Source organism: Boleophthalmus pectinirostris, unplaced genomic scaffold, assembly GCF_026225935.1.
Source record: "Boleophthalmus pectinirostris isolate CB_2022bp ecotype Guang Dong unplaced genomic scaffold, ASM2622593v1 HiC_scaffold_15, whole genome shotgun sequence".
Taxonomy (NCBI): Eukaryota; Metazoa; Chordata; class Actinopteri; order Gobiiformes; family Gobiidae; genus Boleophthalmus; species Boleophthalmus pectinirostris.
The window spans coordinates 22,940,155-22,958,558 of NW_026571070.1; the positions used below are offsets into that span (position 1 = coordinate 22,940,155).

Sequence of the window (18,404 nt, forward strand, 5' to 3'; positions counted from 1 at the left end):
GGAACCAAGAGTTTCAGCTTCGCTGTAATTCATATGAATACGAAAATAGACTTCAAAGTTATCAAATACATAGGAATAAATAGTTTTGAGCATAAACATGAAGAGTAGCTGTATTCATGTGTGTTATATGATGAGGAAAGAACCACCTAGAAAGAGACAAAACGCAAATGCAGCCTAATCAAGATTGAACCTATGCCATTCATGCTTTCAGACAGAGGTGAAAACCACTCTGCTAGTGAGCCTTTTGTCTTTAGCTCAAAAATGACACATGTGCATTAACACCATAAAGAGAATCATAACATTATCGAGAACTGAGCAGCAGGACAGATAATCCCAAGGGCTACAGCACATAATATTTCCCTAGCATCACCAATGTCCCATGTAAGACAGGTCATTTAAGGTTCTCTGTACAGTATGACAAACAAATAAAGGCAACATTTGTGCAGTTCAGTGATGAGGAATAAAGTAAGTATCCCATACTCAAAACCTTCATTTTGAAGCATTCATCCAAACTTTTATTTCAAAGCATTCACCCAAAATATTCAAATACATGAAGCAAAGACAATTGTGCAAAGGAAAACAGTTGTGGCACAAAAAATAAAATAAAATGCAAAGTGGCTTACAACTTTTGAAAGGGCCTACACAGTGTAGACAGAATGGCGATTTGGTCTGCAAACATGAGACAAATAAATACTGCATAATAAATGGTGGATCTCAACTCACCATAACAGACTACAAGAACACAATCACCCCATCAAACACAGGCCAATACTCTGGCCAGGTTGCTGAGTAAAAAACATAGTGCACTGCACATCCTTTTTCTCTGTACAGAAATCTTATAAAAAAAAAAAAAAAGATAAAATAATTTATTGGAACTTAATCAGTGGTTCTGCTCTCTACAGTCAACATCTTCACTTCCCACTGTCCCCATTCTGTTCAATGTACATTTTGGAGAGGGACACGGCCATAGACTTGGCCAGCTCCTCGTCTCGTTTCCTTTGCATCTGTGAGTGGCGGCACCACTCCTCATATTCTGGGTTTGGAACACACTTGTCCAGGAGAGCATCATAGTGACCATTACTGAGCCAACTCAGCCAAATCTCCGGTTTGTCTACATCCTCCTCACCAAGGTAGTGCAGCATGGTGGAGACTGTGGGGCTCTCCAGGCTGCCTCCAGTGGTGAGTTGGATGTTTACTTTCAGCATTTGGCTCATGGCAAGGAGCTCTGGGTATCCAGCCCAGGCTCCATCCTGTGCAGCATTGATGAGAAATTCGCAGACATCCCCCTCAATGATGGGATTAAACTCATCCAGGTGATCTGCGATGTGGTGCACGGTCTGCTCCCTCAGCTCTTTGTGCCTGGCCTGGTCTCCATACACAGCCTTACACACAGCTCTGTACAAACAGTTTCCATCTGGGATTATGTGATACCTGAATTTATGGCGCTCTTCCAGGTACTTGTTCTGTCTCTCCACCTCTGCCAGGTACCGCTGGACTTTAGCATTGATGTCCCCTTTGTGTGACGGGGCTTCCTGTAGCACACTGAGCTCAAACTGCCCTTTGTCTGCCTCCGCTTGGCTCTGATCACCTGAGACCTCCTGTGTCAGGACCTCGTCCGGTTCCTCTGGCCTAAAGGTCCTCAGCTCCTCTTCATGTACAGAAGCCCATCCATTGCTTCTGAGGGGACCTTTTATCTCACTGTCATTTGGCCTACACATCTTCTGTTCTTCGGTTATGGGTTGACATACATTGGAGTTAAAAAGTGCATTTCTGTTGAGCTGGTCTGACTCGAATCCGTTTCTCAGATGATCTATGAGGTCCTCAAACACGTCAGAGTCTCTGTATACGCTGTCATTGTGCTCAACAGGACTAGGAGATCTGGACTTGGCTTTAGATTCCCTAACAATGTGAATCGGTACAGACCTCTCCACTCCATCAGCTCTGCGTATTAAAATCTCCGCAGTGGATGTGTAGTAAATAGGCCTCATGGATGAAGCTTCATAACACGAAAAAGCAGGCATGTTGGCGGAAGACGCGCCCTCCTGTAGCTGCTCTCCGTTGGTCGTTGAACTTGAGTTCGGTTGAGAGCTCTGTCCACTGGAGCCAAAGGATGTGGAAGTATTCCCAATCTGACGCTCAGGCGCTGTCCTTAAAGTTATTGTAACTTTGCGAGTTGACTTGGGATAGTGTGTCAGCACACTGTTGTACAACTGCATTTTGTCGGACTCCTTTATAGCGAACGCCTCTGCTGGGCTGTTACGGAACGATGACAACAACATCTAAAAATACGCAGCGTGTCACTGACAACAGTAAAGTTGTGGGAACGTCTCCATGGCCCAGGGTCCTTACCGTTGACCCACGCGAGCGCACCGTCCACTTTGGCTTTCTTGCGTCATTTGGAGTCTGGGTGCCTCCCTAATTTTAGACTTTGGACGGTAACAGGACTCTGTGTGCTCTACTGCTGTCAAGGCACCCCAACATACCAAAAACAGCTTCCGCTACGGTATTAACAAAATAAGGCGGTGCGCTCCAGAAACTTCTTCATTGTGAAATAACTATGGTTAAGGGAGGCTGCCTAATTGAGCAACAACGTGTCGGCTACATACAAATAGAGGAGGGCTGAAGAATACAATAGGCTATAGCCTATTAGTGGAAATTATACTTATTTCACTGAAAATCCAATCTAGCCTATATTACCATTGTATAGCTAAAGCCCACAGTTTGATCTAAACTTTGAGGTGAAAAAGTTCTAGTTTGAGAAGTTAATAAGTTCTGAATGATCATTGCTATGATTAGTCTGGTTATCCCATATTATGAGCTGCAGCATACTGTCCATAGGCTAAAAGAGTTTAATGTGAGCCGGTGTGGTTTCACAGAGGATTTGTTTGTGACGATTTGGTGACATTTAGCTATGAGCTCACTTCAGACGGCTGTGACACACATCCCACAGGATTATGACAAACACAGTATATATACATAGTTACCCCATTACTAGATCTGAATTTGCTTCACAAAAGTTATAGCCCAGTGTGAACCCTGTATAAAATGAGATTCAAAGTTCATACAAAATTTGTTGTGCTGTCGACCTGACCTCCATAGAAAGGCTCATAAATGAGCAAACTTTTACAGTCTTACCTATAGCATAGGTACTGTTGGGGTAGGCCCGCACCCCAGCAGAGGGCCACCGAGCGCTGTGGGTACAAACCTCCATCAGTCACACGGGGGCGCCATTTAGCCACAGTCAGAGGTTTGTCCGCCTGTGGAACAAATAAATGCAAAGAGACGGCGTTACAGCAGCTGTCGCAGGGCTGTGCGCTGCATACTAATGAACACATTGATCGTTTCTCTTCACCGTACTTTTGTCTTTAGTAACCTGCGCTGGTGCACTACACTCCAACTGTCGCAAGACAGGCATCAAGATGGTTGTAACGCTTTTTACACATGTTTACGTTCATTTTAAATTATGGGAGATTTTGCGTGGCTAATTAAATTAATAATATATTTTAATAAAAGATATCATTAGCACGATTTGTAAATTCAGAGACTAATAGGCTAAGTGCTAAAGGCAAAGTCAAAGAAAACAAAAACTAAGCTGTTCATTATTCATCTTATTATAGAATTGGCTACGAAACCTGATCAAATTAAAAATAGCATAAAGAATCATTCTAATCTCTGAAAAACACTGAAAGTTGCTGTAAATTGGGTTGATACGTGTGCGTAATCGAAAGGATCAACTTTAGCGTCTTAACATGTAGCCTGTAGCAATGGGTTACAGTGTTGTTTTTGTCTGCAGCCATCAGGCAGCCTGTTGTTTGTTTTCATTTCGACTGCGCGCCAAATTGGACAGTTAAGAATGCACCCGGGCTCTTCATAAACATTTTCTACTCCTCAGCTCTTTATTGGGGAGGTGAGTATCGTTGAAATCTCGTATCTAACTGTATCCATGTCAGTGGCTCGGCCATGCTGATGTCAGATTTCTCCTATGCCCTCCGCTCCGCCGTGCTGGTGGGAGGATCTCTGTGCGTTGAGTCACGCAGCTGTCAAAGATAGCTGTCACCCAGTTTCAGGATCAAACACACAGTCAATGAGAAAAGGGCTCTGAGCCGAGGAGACGCACAGGGCTCAGGTAACCCCCTCACAGTCCAGCGAGAGAGGAGAACATCCCAGGAAACACAAAAAGACACTTTGGATGAATAAGGATTTTGGAATATTCGGATACACTTTGGGGATATCTGGGAGAAAGAAGAAAAACACTGCACTACTACATAAGACGCGTTTCGCCAAGACTTGACGTTCCAGAGTGGACATTTTTGTACGGATATGAAGTCGAAAAAAGGTAAGATAGCGATTTCCATTATACATGTAGCTGTGGTTGTTATTTTTAATCGAGAGAACGGCTAAGAAAGCTATTCCCCACATATACAAGCCATGCAGTCTATTGTTTCCTTTCCAGACATGACAGGGGGCTTTCTGCCATGTGCTGGCGCAGGGTCAAACATCGACAAAAATTACTTTATAAAAAGATTTTAAACTTGAGATGTTTTAATTTTACGTTTGGCACATTTTGTTTTGGTTATTGGTGTCAATCAAAAGCTTTGTCATCGTGGCTTAATTTAGCGAACTTTGATGTCGCCAAATGTCAAAATGCACTCCTAAAAGCAGAATATTCTTTCTAAAAGGCAGTTTTAGGCAAAACATGCAATTTGTCTCGAGTTGGTAACTGTTGATACAAGTTACGATTAACAGACTCTTGGATGAGTCGCAGTTTTACATGTTAATTTTGTGGCATAATTGCGTTACATTTTCGTAAATCACTTCGTCAGTCATGGTTTTAGCGTGTGAAAATACTTCCCGCATTGTTTATTAGCGTCGAAATCCAAATATAGGCTAATGTTCATCCTGACCTCATTGTGGGAAGTTGCTGTTTGCCTTGTTACATTCACGGACCTCGTGGTACTCGGCGCACACAATAGATCGCTCCTTACAAGTTGTTCAAACTGGGGAAAACGTGCCATTTGTCGCGTAAAGTGTCTTTTCTTGGCTACACAGTTGATTGTGGACGTTTTGGGGTGATTTTACTAAAAGGCGAAGTCAGAATTTGCAAGTAGAAACTTTTGATTCTCATACAAAGAAGCACGCAGCCCTGGATTCTTTTGTTTAGTCTGGAGACGCTGATTTGCAACAGGTCTCCCCTCCCCCTTTCCCCTCTTCAGCCTACGTAATTACCTCATCCTGTGGGCTGCTCACACTTAGGAACTTTCGTGCTCGTTTCCCACCACTGTTCATCTGATCTGAATTATATACACTGAATCACTTTACATTTAACTACCACGTCTACTGCAACTTTGCTTCTGTCGCGCGTCTTACCGTAAACAGATGGTGACGCTACTTCCCATAATGCACAAAATCACAAACGGTATTGCATTACTCATATTTTCACTTTGTTGAGTCGTCAGTAGTAGCTGTATTCCTAATGTGTATGATTTTAGTTGCATGACAGTGTAAACCACTTAGGTTAAATCAAAGGCCAATCCTCTGTGATCTTGATTAACTTTGATTAGACATGCCTAACTTTAAAAAAGAGCCCGCTAGTCTGTAATCTTTACAAACACTGTTGCCTCTTTTGAAAATCCCCCCTTGTGAGCACTACTTCTTTTGTGGTCAGCCCAGTGTGCTTAACTTATTCAAGCATGCAAGGTGTGCTGTGCTCAAGACTTGGCCTGTATTTGTCTAGGCAGGTTTTATAACTGACACAGCATCAGGCTAGCCTTTGTAATGCCCCCTCCGGTCCACGTCCCTTCCACTCCAGCCCCCACCCTCTTGTTCTCCTTATATGAATCACATGGCTGGACTTGACAGCTTGTTTCTGACACATCAGCTGCCTCCAAGACAGATAGTGTTTGGTAAACGGCACTGACAACAGGGCATATGTCATAAAAAGAGAATTTATTTTCCATTGTCTTTTTGCTCATGTGCTGTTTTCGCTCGTGCAGGCCTGATGATGTTGTCAGGGAGTGAGACCGATGATGAAGACAGCGTGGATACTCCTCTGGATCTGTCATCCAGCGGCAGCAGTGGCAAAAGGAAACGCAGAGGAAATCTGCCCAAGGAGTCCGTGCAGATCCTCAGAGACTGGCTGTACGAGCACCGCTACAACGCCTACCCCTCAGAGCAGGAGAAAGCCCTCCTGTCCAAGCAGACCCAGCTGTCCACTTTGCAGGTAAGATCCAAACTTGTACACATAGAGTTTCTATCCGAGTGAAAAGGGCAGGCGGCTTGAGTCATTTCCTGTCTTCTTCACAAACACAACATGCACATAAACAGTGCTGAAGGTTGTCCAAAGCAACGAGCTGTTCTAACATTAAAGTGTATGAGACACCATGAGTAAACTAGTGCTGCTGAGGGCTCGGCTCAGGCGCAGGAATTTCCCTCCCTCCAGCCCCTTTCCATCCCAGCTGTCTGGGAACAATGCGGAGTCATTTACATAGAGCCTGAGCCAGTTACAACTAGCCTGCAGGAGGGAGGCAGAGAAGACTCAGCCTCATTACTTTGCTGACAAAGGAGATTACTTTTGTGTTTTAAAGATTTAAATACTATTAAGCACTTTGAAATGAAAGTTAAAATGTAGCTAATGAGCTCATAAGCTTTGAACTAAAGACTTATAAACAGTTAATGATAAAGTTATACAGCCTTGGTTTCCTCTGAGCCATAGTTTGATAGGTGGCTTTTATTTTAGACTTCTCTATTGAAAACCCATGCAGGTGCAGGTTGCACCTGGAGATAAGTGTACCAGCAGACTGTGCTAACCGCAGTCAAAGGCAGAACAGTGTTGAGAGCATGTGTTTGTCTTTTGCAGGTGTGTAACTGGTTCATTAACGCACGGCGGCGACTTCTCCCCGAGATGCTGCGGAAAGATGGAAAAGACCCTAACCAATTCACAATATCCAGAAAAGGGAGCAAAGGAGGCGATGGTTTTTCTGACAATTCCCAGTCTCCTAAACACAGCAGTACAGCTGCCTCTACAGAAGAAAGCTTTGACAAGAGAGCACTGCACCCCTCCAACTTTGAACTGGCTGTGCCTAGTGTCCTGCGGAAGGCCATTTCACCAGTGTCATCCTCTCCCACCTCCGCACCCCCCTCTCCCGTGCTCCTGCCCACCCGGCCATCTGTCATCTGTCACACCACTGTCACAGGCGCACTGCAGCCCAGCCCCACAGCACCCAGCCCCACAGCCTCCAGCCCCACCACCCCCAGCCTTCCTGTGGCAGTTATGAACTGTGAGCGTGCCGCCGAGCTGCTGCAGTCTGTACAGGCCCAGGCACTGCTCCGGTACCGTGACGAAGGGCCTGTCCCACCAGCCACCACCATCCTCAGTAGCACCAGCATGGAGGGCAACCTGAGCCCCCGCAGCGGGCTCTTCAACACCCCTCCCCCCACACCCCCAGACCTCACACAGGACTTCAGCGGCTTCCAGCTCCTGGTGGATGTGGCCCTGAAACGGGCTGCTGAGATGGAGCTGCAGGCCAAGCAGCTGGTTTCTTAAAGGGACAGAGACACAGGACTGACTTTGTCGACTGTAGAACTCTTCGAAGTTCACTGACTTTTCTGCACGTAACAGAACAAAACCACATGAAAGCCTGATCATTTCTATTTTTGGTAAACCAATCAAATTGAGAATGTTTTTTATTGAAAAAAAAACTGTATCAAGGTGCCTTGGCTGTAAGTAGTTTGTTCATTTCATAGACATTTGTATGTATCGACATGTGTATCTTATTTGCACAGGGACCAAAAATGTTCTGAGAAAATGCTGCCTGTCTGGAGTCTTTCCATTATACTGTATGTTATTTTACAGAGCAGAGCAGAGCTAGACTCAGCCCTTATCCACAGTGAGACCAACAGGGATTGGTTGTTCCACATGTTTACCGTTACATTTCAGAGACTGGTTCATGATTGGTCTGCCTCGTACTTTTGCACACTATGGCAGAAGAAGGTCATCTCAGTGTCTTAAACATACTTTGCTCTTGGCATCTATGACAAAGTTATTCACTACTGTAGAAGATGTTATGTGTTTCATGAGTATAAGTATAGTTTTGATTTTGTACTTTACTTTTAGCTGTTTTAAAAAGAAAAAAACTCTATACTTTTTTTACTCTTTTCCCATCGGGGGTATATTTCAGATGACCAATGTAGCAGGTTCTTAGCGTGAGCCTTCATGCCATCAACTCAGCGAAAACAAAATGGCCAGTGGACAATAACACTTAACACTACAGATGTCTTTCCTGACGGAGACAGCATTTTGAAATCACCAAAAAGCAATTATCTGTATTATAGGACCATGTGTATAGTCAATGTGACACAATGCCCAATGATGTGATTTCATTTCATACTGTGCAATGTTTGTGGCAAATTGGGGTCACATGGGATTCAATAAAGTTTTGTTTTTTCTACATTTTTGTACTGTATTATTTGGTACCTCTATTTATACAAGTGAAATTATCATGATGAAAAAAGGGAAGATGACTGCATTTTCTAAACCTAAAGGGTCCATCATCTGCTTGTCTCTATGGAGATGTGCCTAGAATGTTCCACAGTATGGCCATAAATTTAAGAATCTCCATGAAGACTCGCAAGCCAAATTACAGGTTTGATTTGTGGAGAGGTGATCCCACTCAGTTAGAATTCATGTTTTTAAAAATATTTTAGAGCAATAAATAACAGCTGTATTTGAGTATATGATCTACATTACTTTTTAAAATTTCAGTTTATCATATTATACTAGCATACAGTTACTTTCACTTTTATAAGTCAAATACCACATGACTTCCTATATTTGGTTAATATAGGCCCAGACCTTAAAAGTACAAATTATATGAGACAGTACTGGAAATAGCATGGCACCCAAGTCTTTCCGCAGGCAGAGAGACATTCCTGTGTGCATGTGGTTTACAACGGCTCCTCACAATTAGCATAATCCTGCATAAATTAACAAGCAAATGGCAGACGTCAACAGTTTCTCGCCAGCAGCTTTTATACGTCTCAATAGACTTAACGCAGGCAGCTTACAACTCAGAATCCTAGCTCATTGGAGGCGGGAATAACAGCTGTCTCCCCCAGGTTTTAAGAAAAAAATGTATTTACAAAGTAAAGTCTCTCTAAATTTAGAATTGAATCACACTGTCAAATGTATTGTCAACACACTGAGTAATTATTTGATTATGAAAGTTAAATTAAGTAGAATTACTGGTGTGGCCACTGACAGTATTACCTACATAAATTATTATTACATTACATCATTAGTTTGTTCATTGTAACCTAACCTTAACAATAGAAACATGTCCAATGGTTTCTTATTTAAAATTGCAGAACTGTATAGCATGATTTCACTATAGAAAGCAGTTGATTTTATATATGTTTTTTTAAAGTTGAAAAATGCTTGCTTGACATTTTTGAATCCCACATGTATGACCCAGAGTCGGAATATTTTGAATCATAGCTGAGTAAGTAAAGGGAAGTGGGCGGAGATATGAGGTAGGTGAAATAAGAATAAAAACAATGCAGGATTACTCAAACATGCCTGAATCAATCAGATATAACATCGAGTAAACTAATGTTGAGCAAACTCCATTATAACGTGATTAAAAAACCTGAAAAGTTTACATAATGTGTCCCATTTAAGCCAGCACATTGCAGAGTTTGGTTCCTGGCATGCCCACCTTTTGGCCCTTGTCGCTTGTCAAATACTCGTTCAGTCATCTGCAGCATGTAATGACCAATAAGGGTTTAACCAGGCTCCTCCAGGCACATCGTGGGGAGCTGTGGCCCACCATGGTAGAGCACTCTGGACCTTAGAAAGAGACCAACCCCCCTCCCCTATAGTGAACCCTGGTCAGTGAGGTCAGCATGCCTGCCTTCACTATGACTGATGAGTGGATGACGAATCACCAGCAGATCTCTGTGTACAGGAGAACGGAGGCTGAGCCAGGCCTAAAAGTGCTGTCTAATTATGGGGACCCAGCCCTGCGGAAGGAACATGCCCCAAAAGCACACAGCGCGCCGGCCTTGTAATCTGCTTAATTATATTCCAATTGGAAACACATGCCTAAGAAACAAACACAACACTTTTATGGCAATGATATTTTTAATGCTGATAAGAGCTCATACACGTGCCATTAACATCAACAGTGTAATAACGTTACTTACAAAAAATGTATATCTGCTTCACATGTTAATTCATTGGGCTTTTAGTTTACATTTAAATAAGGAAACATTCATTTATATACAAATATTCATCTCTTTGTAATACTACATCACAAGCTTATAATAGCCAGGGCTGCCCAAGTGCCATTTGCCTTTGCACAACCCAGCATTCTGGTGTCCAACTCCCTGCTAATACCAGGAGCATCCTATTGATATGTTAATATAATAAACATGAATAATAAATTATCTTATTTGACAGACATTATTTCATTACAATTTTGTAAAGTGTAAAATACTAAAATATCAATCTAGATAAATGGCATTTCACTTTGTACTTCAGTTATGCACTCTCCCTAAAGTATTCATTACCAAGATAGGACAGTGAGATTATTTTGAGTTCCTTCACATTGAGTAAAAACATGTGGAAGGCTTTGGAAAGGGACCAATGTCAGGGATACAGTATATTATTAAGATATCAGATGGCACAAAACTTCAACTGGCTCTAGATTGTCTCCACATTTAAGCAGCTGACACAAATACCTTGTAACATATAGAGTTTCTTTGTGGATACTAATGTACTGTAACGTCCCTTTATTCTGAAAATATGGCCTATTTTTATGACTGGGGTTATATACAGGTAGGGGGAATGCCATTGGTCACACACGATCACATGACTTCTCTCTCACTCACACATACACAAACAAACACGCTTCTTCCCCTGAGACTGCTGTTGTGCTCGACTATCATATTAGAAATTAAGGCTGATCACTGGAACAGAAAGGACGAAAAGGTGCCAGTTATGCAAACAGAAATAATCTAACATAAGCACAGTATAAGGGCCTTGTTGTCAGTGCATAATAATAATAATGATCATAACTGCAATGTCAATAAACAGTCATTGTTTTCCTACCCATTAAATTAAATACAAAAATCTATAACAGAATATTTGATGATGAGTGAATTGCTTCATTTGGAGGCAGAGATAGTGCACACACAGTGAGGAGAATATAGTTCCTTAGTCATAATACCACCTGGAAATCTTGCTAGCAACATAAAACAGCTTACTTAAAATGATAGACTTATTGTATTGTAGCTAGTAGATTTGAACTTAAACTAACAAATGAAGAGTGTCAATCATGGAAAAATATAAGAGTGAGCATTCCATGATGTCATGGGTCCTGTATAAATAAGTTGCTCAGTTATAAAGTAGTGTATTGTTTTCAAAGTAGATACAGCTACCATGTTGAGACGACTAGGCCTATTAAGACCTCAGGAGAATGGGAAGCACTCTGGAAATGAACACGTCAAACACACGCACTCTCCTCTGGGCTGCACTCACACAGATTGGCTTTGTGGAGGTTTCAAACAGAGATTCTTTAAGCAAACAGCACTCCAGATTCTACTATGGGCTTATGAACCACTCACCTGGAGGAGCAGAGCGTGACCTCTGGCCTTTTTCTACAAGCCTGACTCACAGAGGCCCAGGTTTAAACAGAAACACATTTGTTTCAGAATTGACATGATAATTGCTCTTATTAAATTCCTGCTCAAAGTTTCACTAAGAATTTCAAGGCCAATACCTGGTAAATTTTGTAGTAGTCATTTAGTAGTCAGTAACATTTCCCAAACCTTTATAAATATTAAATAGATAAATAATAAATGCAGAGGACTGTCTCAGTGTGTGTGTTGTCCATGCAGTCTGTGCATGTTACTATGTACTATGTACACACACACATACACACACACACGTCTGCTCCCTCTGTCTCCATCCAAGCCTCAGAAACAACATGTGTCACACTGTGCTACAAGTTGCTTGGGAATATGAAGTCACTTAAAAGGGCCTATAGGATACTTCTTTGGGTGTGTGGGTATCCAAAGACAGTAGGGAGTGCTACATCAATGCTGGGAAATAAATACCTAAATGTATAATAATATAAAAGAATATAGTACATACAACAAATGTACATAACTGTCCTAATGACTTTGATGGTTAAAGAATCCACAGTGTCTGTAAAACTATGACAGTGCTACTGAGCATGTGAGTATAGTGGATATATGGTAGTGTCTCATAGTCTGGTCTGGGCCTCGGGGATATAGATCTCAATACTGTCTGCACTCTCAGTGGCTGAGCTCTGCCGGACTGAGGCAGCTCGTTTGGCAGCGAGCAGGCGTTTGCGAGCCTCCAGGCGCTGGCGCTCAGAGCTCTCCAGAGAGCGGTCCCTAGCCAGGGGAGGGTGGCCCTTCAGGGGCTTCTTTGGCACAGGAGGGGGCATCCTTCTCTCCTGGACAGGAATCATAAAGAGTCTTAATGACACACCACCAGGTCCATAATGGCAAGCTGCATAAACACAGTGAGGAGCGACACAAATGCAGCCGCTGTGCACAGGGTTAGAGTGCTTTAGCGGTCGCTGGCGGTAAATCAGAGCATGCATTCTGAATGACCATATGTGGCAGCCATTTGTGTGGGGTAAGCGAGCACGTGGAGGCCATTGGTGAGCTTAAGTGACCAGTGGAGACGGACAGGCCTCTTTGGTGCATGGCAGGTACAGAAGCGTCTCACAAGCAGCTCACTGTCAGACAGACAGAACACACAGATACATGGTGACGTCAGCAGGCAACATGACAACAACATTAGCACATGCTAACAAAGATTAGCATCTTTAATATACAATCATGAAAGCTGAAAGCATGCAGATTAGTAAGGCATTCCAAAAGCAAAGCCAGATGAAAATGGCTCATATTCATTGGCCATGTGTGTCTGCACCTGGACTTCCGGGGGGCTCAGAGGTTTCCAGTGGTTGGCTTTTAGCTGGTGGAGCTCATCAAACTTCAGGCTAATGTTCTCAATAGAAAGCTGGAGCATGTCCCAGAAACCGGCCAGGTCCTGGGAGATGGGCCGCGGGTTTGCATTGGGATTCTATTGTACACACATGTACATGGACACACACAAGACAGCACACAATGGTAAGAACTATGTTCCTGTTGCATGAAATCAAAATATCAAAGCATAGTAACCACTACTAAGCAGAAAAACAAAGAAGCAATGGAGAATTAGTGAGCTGGTTGATGTTGTCACAGTAACTTCAAATAATATAAAATAAAATAAAAATGTTGACACAGCAAATTTTTGTTGTAGTCAGCCATGTTCTAATGATACAACATTTATTAATACACATAAATCATAATACACATAATTCAATATTTTATCTCAGTTACTAATGTTATCAGAAATATTGTGGAAATATGTTTCATTAGGTTGTGGTACAATATAATAGTGTGTAATAGTATTTAGAATATGTGAGCCACAGTTATTACTACAGCTTAAGACATTTCACTCTGTCTGTACTGAATCTATATCATGCAGCTAACACAGTTAACAATAAACAATAGAGTGGTATTAGCTGGTGCATCCACAGAGCTCTCCTGCATGTTTGTATGTGTGTGTGTGTGTGTGTGTGTGTGTGTGTGTGTGTGTGTGTGTGTGTGTAAGACAGTAGTGCAGATACAGTCTACCCCGGGTGCATAGTAAATGAGCGGCGGGCCTCTGTCAGGATGATTTGTGCAGGATGATGTCAGGGTAAGGGGGAAGGGAGGGCGTCCGAGGAGGAGGGGAGGTTGGGCACATGCAGAGGATGAGGTGACACATACCAGATTCTCTTCACACAGCTCCCGGAACTGCTGGAACTTCTGGGACATCAGCAGCTGGGCACTCCCCACTGCACTGCGGATCTTCCCCAGGACTGCAGACAGACACATGCATGATACACACACACGCGCACACACACGCACAAACAAACAGCATTCACAATGAGGTTAGTCACAGCGCCGCATCGAGCAGACGTGATCAACCAATCAGAGGGCAGCTGCAGAAGAAATGCAACAGTGCACTATTACTATCTCTAAATCAAGCGTATTAACAATTACAGTTTTAGGGTTGGAAATATGGACCCTCTTCACAAAAATATACATTATCCCAAAGATTATATTTATACAATATTATAGCAATCCATCAGAAATATGCTAAAACATGCTCTGACTATGAAATGTCATACTTGTATTGAACATAATGTGAATGGATTGTAAAATTAACCTTTTAAGTGCATTTAGTGTTGCTTTTAATCACCTATCTTTTTAAATTTGTTTTTATTTATAACAAAACACATGACATCCATTTTCAAGTAAGTAATTCCTCTCTGATAGGAAGAATTTTGAGAGAACCTTGCCCTATTTGAAAAAGTATAACATTTTTATCTGAATTGTGTAAGTGTAATTGCTATGGTGGTGACAGACAATTGCCATCGCTTGAAAAACCCACAATAAAATCACACCCTTCTGACATAGTAGTTGTCATTATAATTATTGACAAAACAACGTGATAATAAGAATGCTGCACATAACATAACTCCGGTGTAGAATGCGATTGACTCACAGATCCTTATTTAGAGCACCTGTCAGCACATCCTTTGGCCTATGTGAGGAGAATGGGAAGAGGGAGGGGAGGGTGTGGAGAGTAATGAATCTACAGACACACGGTCCCGCAGCCCTTCAGGATGTGAGTATGTTTGGCACTGTAGCGTGAGATCTGTGAGGACATAACCTTGAGACGCTGGCCCTGCACTGGGCGGTTTGTGAAAGTATCTTTTGTCTGAGCTCAAAACAGATTCACTACAGTAGGTTTTTCGCTTATGAATGAAATCGTTTGACCAACTGACACGTGAGGTGTAAATAATATGTAAACACAGACAGAGGTAGTATTCAAAATCTGGACTTAATTGAAATTTAAAAAAATTAAAACTGGGAAATTTTGTTGTCATATTGCAGGATTTCAGATGACATCATAACATTCTATAAACCTATATTATTTAATACAGATGAGGGCAGCTAAAGTTATTAGAAGGCAAATTTTTGTTATAATATAGTGAGTTCTTGATCAATTAATCAATAAAAATGATCTTGTTCAACATTTATGAATTTATCTTTTGGATATTTCATTGCAAAGTACAATGTTATCAATCTGAAAACTACCAATTGCTGGGAAACAGTACAGCAGGTTTCAGCTTCCTATTATAGTAGTTTTGTAAGGATGGCTGACAGTTCAAAAGATATCATATTTTATTTTGAATTGTTAATTGCCAAAACAGTAATTGCTCTAACTGGTCATCATTCTGGACCCATGGACAGGCCTTAACATTTAATAGAGATTGGAGGAATGTAAAATTACTATTGATAAAGTTAATATGCAGATTTTTTGTGTTTTTGTTCTAGCAATTTCAAGATCCTGGCCACTACTACAAATGATTAGGAGTGCTAGTTAATTTTGAAAATGCTATGTAATACAAAGCGGGAGAAGCTCTTGCCCCCTATGAGGAAGAATGACATCATCACATTCTAAAATCTGAAAAGCAACTGGAGCTACTCAAACTCAATACCACCACTACAACTACTACTGCCTACTGCTACTACAGCTACTCAAGAACAAATTTCTCATGGTGGTCAAAACACTTTCTTAGCCGGTGACTCCTTTAGAGACCTCACGATTAAATTTCCGCATACTAATTACACTATAACACAAATGTATCTATAGTAGTGACTCGTGACTTGCCTTGCTGTGCCGTGCTTATGAATGAATATATTTGAACATGTGTACGCTATTCACAGCTGTGGGTTTAAACTGGCAGCAGATCAAATGGCTGCCTTGAAGGAGTGTTTGTGCGCATTACAGCATGTGTCTAGAGGACAGATGTGTGGCTGGGCTCGGCTCTGCCTTATTGATAAGTATGCTCGGTATGTCTGTGGAGGCCAGAGGGTCCGGTGAAGGAACAAGCAACTATTGTAGTCATGTACCCAGAATATCATCCAAAAGAGTCTAATAGGCTTTGACCTTTTTGAACTAGAGATATAGGCATATAGTCAAAGCGTACAGGAAACTGCCTGTTAAAATTGGTTGCTTGGTCTGTTGTGGTAACCTTATACTAATCCTCTCTTAAGGAGTGTTTTGTTTTGATTATGAATAGATAAAACATGATTAATGGTGCACTGGGTAACTTTTCTGAGGAAGAGTACACAGTCTTCTTGTCTCCATGGAGATTATTAATATGTACCAGTATTATAAAATGTTTATTGTTTATATAGCTCAAATTGCCCACCTTGAAAACACATTCTTAGTGTGAGCGGGGCCTCCTCTCCACAGACTTGGCATGGTTGCATCATTTCCTTACTGAATCAAACTAATGCCATACTGTGGAACATTCTATGTAAAGCCCTAACATCTCCATGAAGACAAGTAGGTTGCAGGCTGTGAAAAGTCACATAACGCACGCTTAAGTAAAACAAATTGAAAACAAATAAATAAATAGGTAACAGGAGGAACAGGCCTTTGTATGGGCACATCCTGGCATTTGCATGACTCACTCTCATCAGGAAGCTCGTTCTCTGACTCGTCCTGCTCCATCTGCCTGCACCAGCCCTCCATGCGCTCAGTCTCGGCCTGGAGCAACTTCAGGAACCAGCGCCCATCTCTGGGGCATATGGATCTGCTCACTGCCTCCAGCTCCTGCCCCTCTGGCTCCACCACACTGTCCATCCAGGGGTCAGGAGGGGGTAGGATAGAGGGGTCAAAGCCCACGTCCCCGTAGTCGTCGGCGGTGCAGGCGTGGTAGTGGTTGCCTGAACCCTGGATGCTGACCGTGGAGGTGGCGGCGTCTCGGGAGTGCTGGCGGGGCATGGTGGCACAGTGGCGCGGCAGGGGCATGTCGGGGCTGTCCGCGGGGTCGTCCAGGTCCGCCTGCACTGCGGTGGTCACACTGTTGGACCGTGTCATTCGCCGATAACTGAGGAGATAAATACAGTAAGAGAAGTGTACATAGTAGCTTTTATTAGGGGTTGGAGTGGCTGACAGCAGCTATGGGCCTTTGGCAGATACACACGGGATAATGACCTGTCAGGATAAACACTAAATTCAATCATAACAGGGAATTATATTCATGGCTTTCAGGCAAATGATTCCTTCCTGATTTGAAGGATTTTGTGAAGACGTTTCCTTAATCAAAAGACATAATATTTAGATTTGAAATGTATTATTAACAACGGAGGAACACTCCCAAATCAAATCCTTCCAATCTTGAAGCAATCCTTTGCCTGTAACCTATAAATAGATTCATTATTCTTATATTGTGTCCAAGCACATTCCCATCTACAAAGCTGATCTAAGTCTAAAATAAATACCACTTGAAAGTAGTAGCTGACATTTCAGAAGTAAAATCATTAGTGTTGTGCATTAGTAGTGCATGTGTTTATTCATCTGCTTGGACTTGCTTGTAGATCTCTTCACAGATAAAGATGAATGCTTTTCCGACTGGGGCTTGTTGTTGTGCGTTTTGTCACCTGGTTCATTCAGGAGCAGTGGAGTGTGCCATCATCTGCCTCACACGTTTGTTATTACCCCATATACACACACACACAACGCTACACCTGCGGGCTACAGAGGGGCGTGGCCTGTTTGTGCCCTGTCCCACCGCCTGTGCCAAGTCCCTCCACACTGTTTGGAGGAGCAGAGCCAGATATTTGGCCCTGTTTGAGGGAGCTTCCCAGCACCCGAGTAATGAATGGGTCCTGTTGAGTATGTGTGTGGTAAATACTGATGTAATCTCTATCAGATGAGTAGTATAAACACTACTCTACAGGATGTTTTTGTACCACATGCAAAAATGTATCAAGATGGTTCTGAATAATGTCTAAATATCTATTAACCTTTAACTACAGTCGTTATGTAAGACAGTGTTTACATACTTAGCCAAGACTACAGAAAAGGAAAAGTACCTAAAACAAAGATTGATAACAGTTATCTTCACCTGCCAACACTCTGACAAAAACAATCACATCACACTAGTTTCAGGTTTACTCGTACTTTAGTTAACTCCAGATGCCTCCACAATATGAAAGCTGTGAGCCCTCTCTTCCTGCCTCCCCTTGTCCATCTCTGCGCTGTATAAAGAGCCTGAGTGAGAACAAGGGATTGTCCCGGACAGATCAAACATACTGTGGGCTTTGTGTGTACATACTAGCAGCCACTAAGTGTTTGAGTGTGTGTGAAGAGCAGTTAAAGAGTAACTCCTCCGCGCAGGTGTTCACTTGTAATGACCTCAGTGTGCTTTTGAGCAGCGGGCTCAGTGCTTCCTGCAGAGGCAGAGGCGGGCAAGGCCAAACAG

The 18,404-nt window shown here is 42.4% G+C and overlaps 3 protein-coding genes across 3 annotated transcripts in view; 1 reads left to right on the forward strand and 2 right to left on the reverse strand.

Annotated features, from left to right (window-relative positions):
- Nucleotides 1–488: 488 nt before the first annotated feature.
- Nucleotides 489–2,517, reverse strand: LOC110170084 (OTU domain-containing protein 1). The gene has a single exon (XM_020935709.2). The coding sequence runs from the start codon at nucleotides 2,277–2,279 to the stop codon at nucleotides 912–914; it is 1,368 nt and encodes a 455-aa protein (XP_020791368.1). The 5' UTR covers nucleotides 2,280–2,517; the 3' UTR covers nucleotides 489–911.
- Nucleotides 2,518–3,993: 1,476 nt separating this feature from the next.
- tgif1 (TGFB-induced factor homeobox 1) lies at nucleotides 3,994–8,447 on the forward strand. The gene is made up of 3 exons (XM_020935690.2): nucleotides 3,994–4,336; nucleotides 5,994–6,220; nucleotides 6,857–8,447. The coding sequence occupies exons 1-3, from the start codon at nucleotides 4,321–4,323 to the stop codon at nucleotides 7,541–7,543; spliced, it is 930 nt and encodes a 309-aa protein (XP_020791349.1). The 5' UTR covers nucleotides 3,994–4,320; the 3' UTR covers nucleotides 7,544–8,447.
- A 1,704-nt stretch (nucleotides 8,448–10,151) lies between these two features.
- Nucleotides 10,152–18,404, reverse strand: part of dlgap1b (discs, large (Drosophila) homolog-associated protein 1b) — a 113,377-nt gene continuing 105,124 nt past the window's right edge. Inside the window, 4 exon segments of the mRNA XM_055151057.1 lie at nucleotides 10,152–12,479; nucleotides 12,962–13,114; nucleotides 13,846–13,937; nucleotides 16,609–17,027. Coding sequence (XP_055007032.1) covers nucleotides 12,264–12,479; nucleotides 12,962–13,114; nucleotides 13,846–13,937; nucleotides 16,609–17,027 — 880 coding nt within the window. The 3' untranslated portion in view covers nucleotides 10,152–12,263.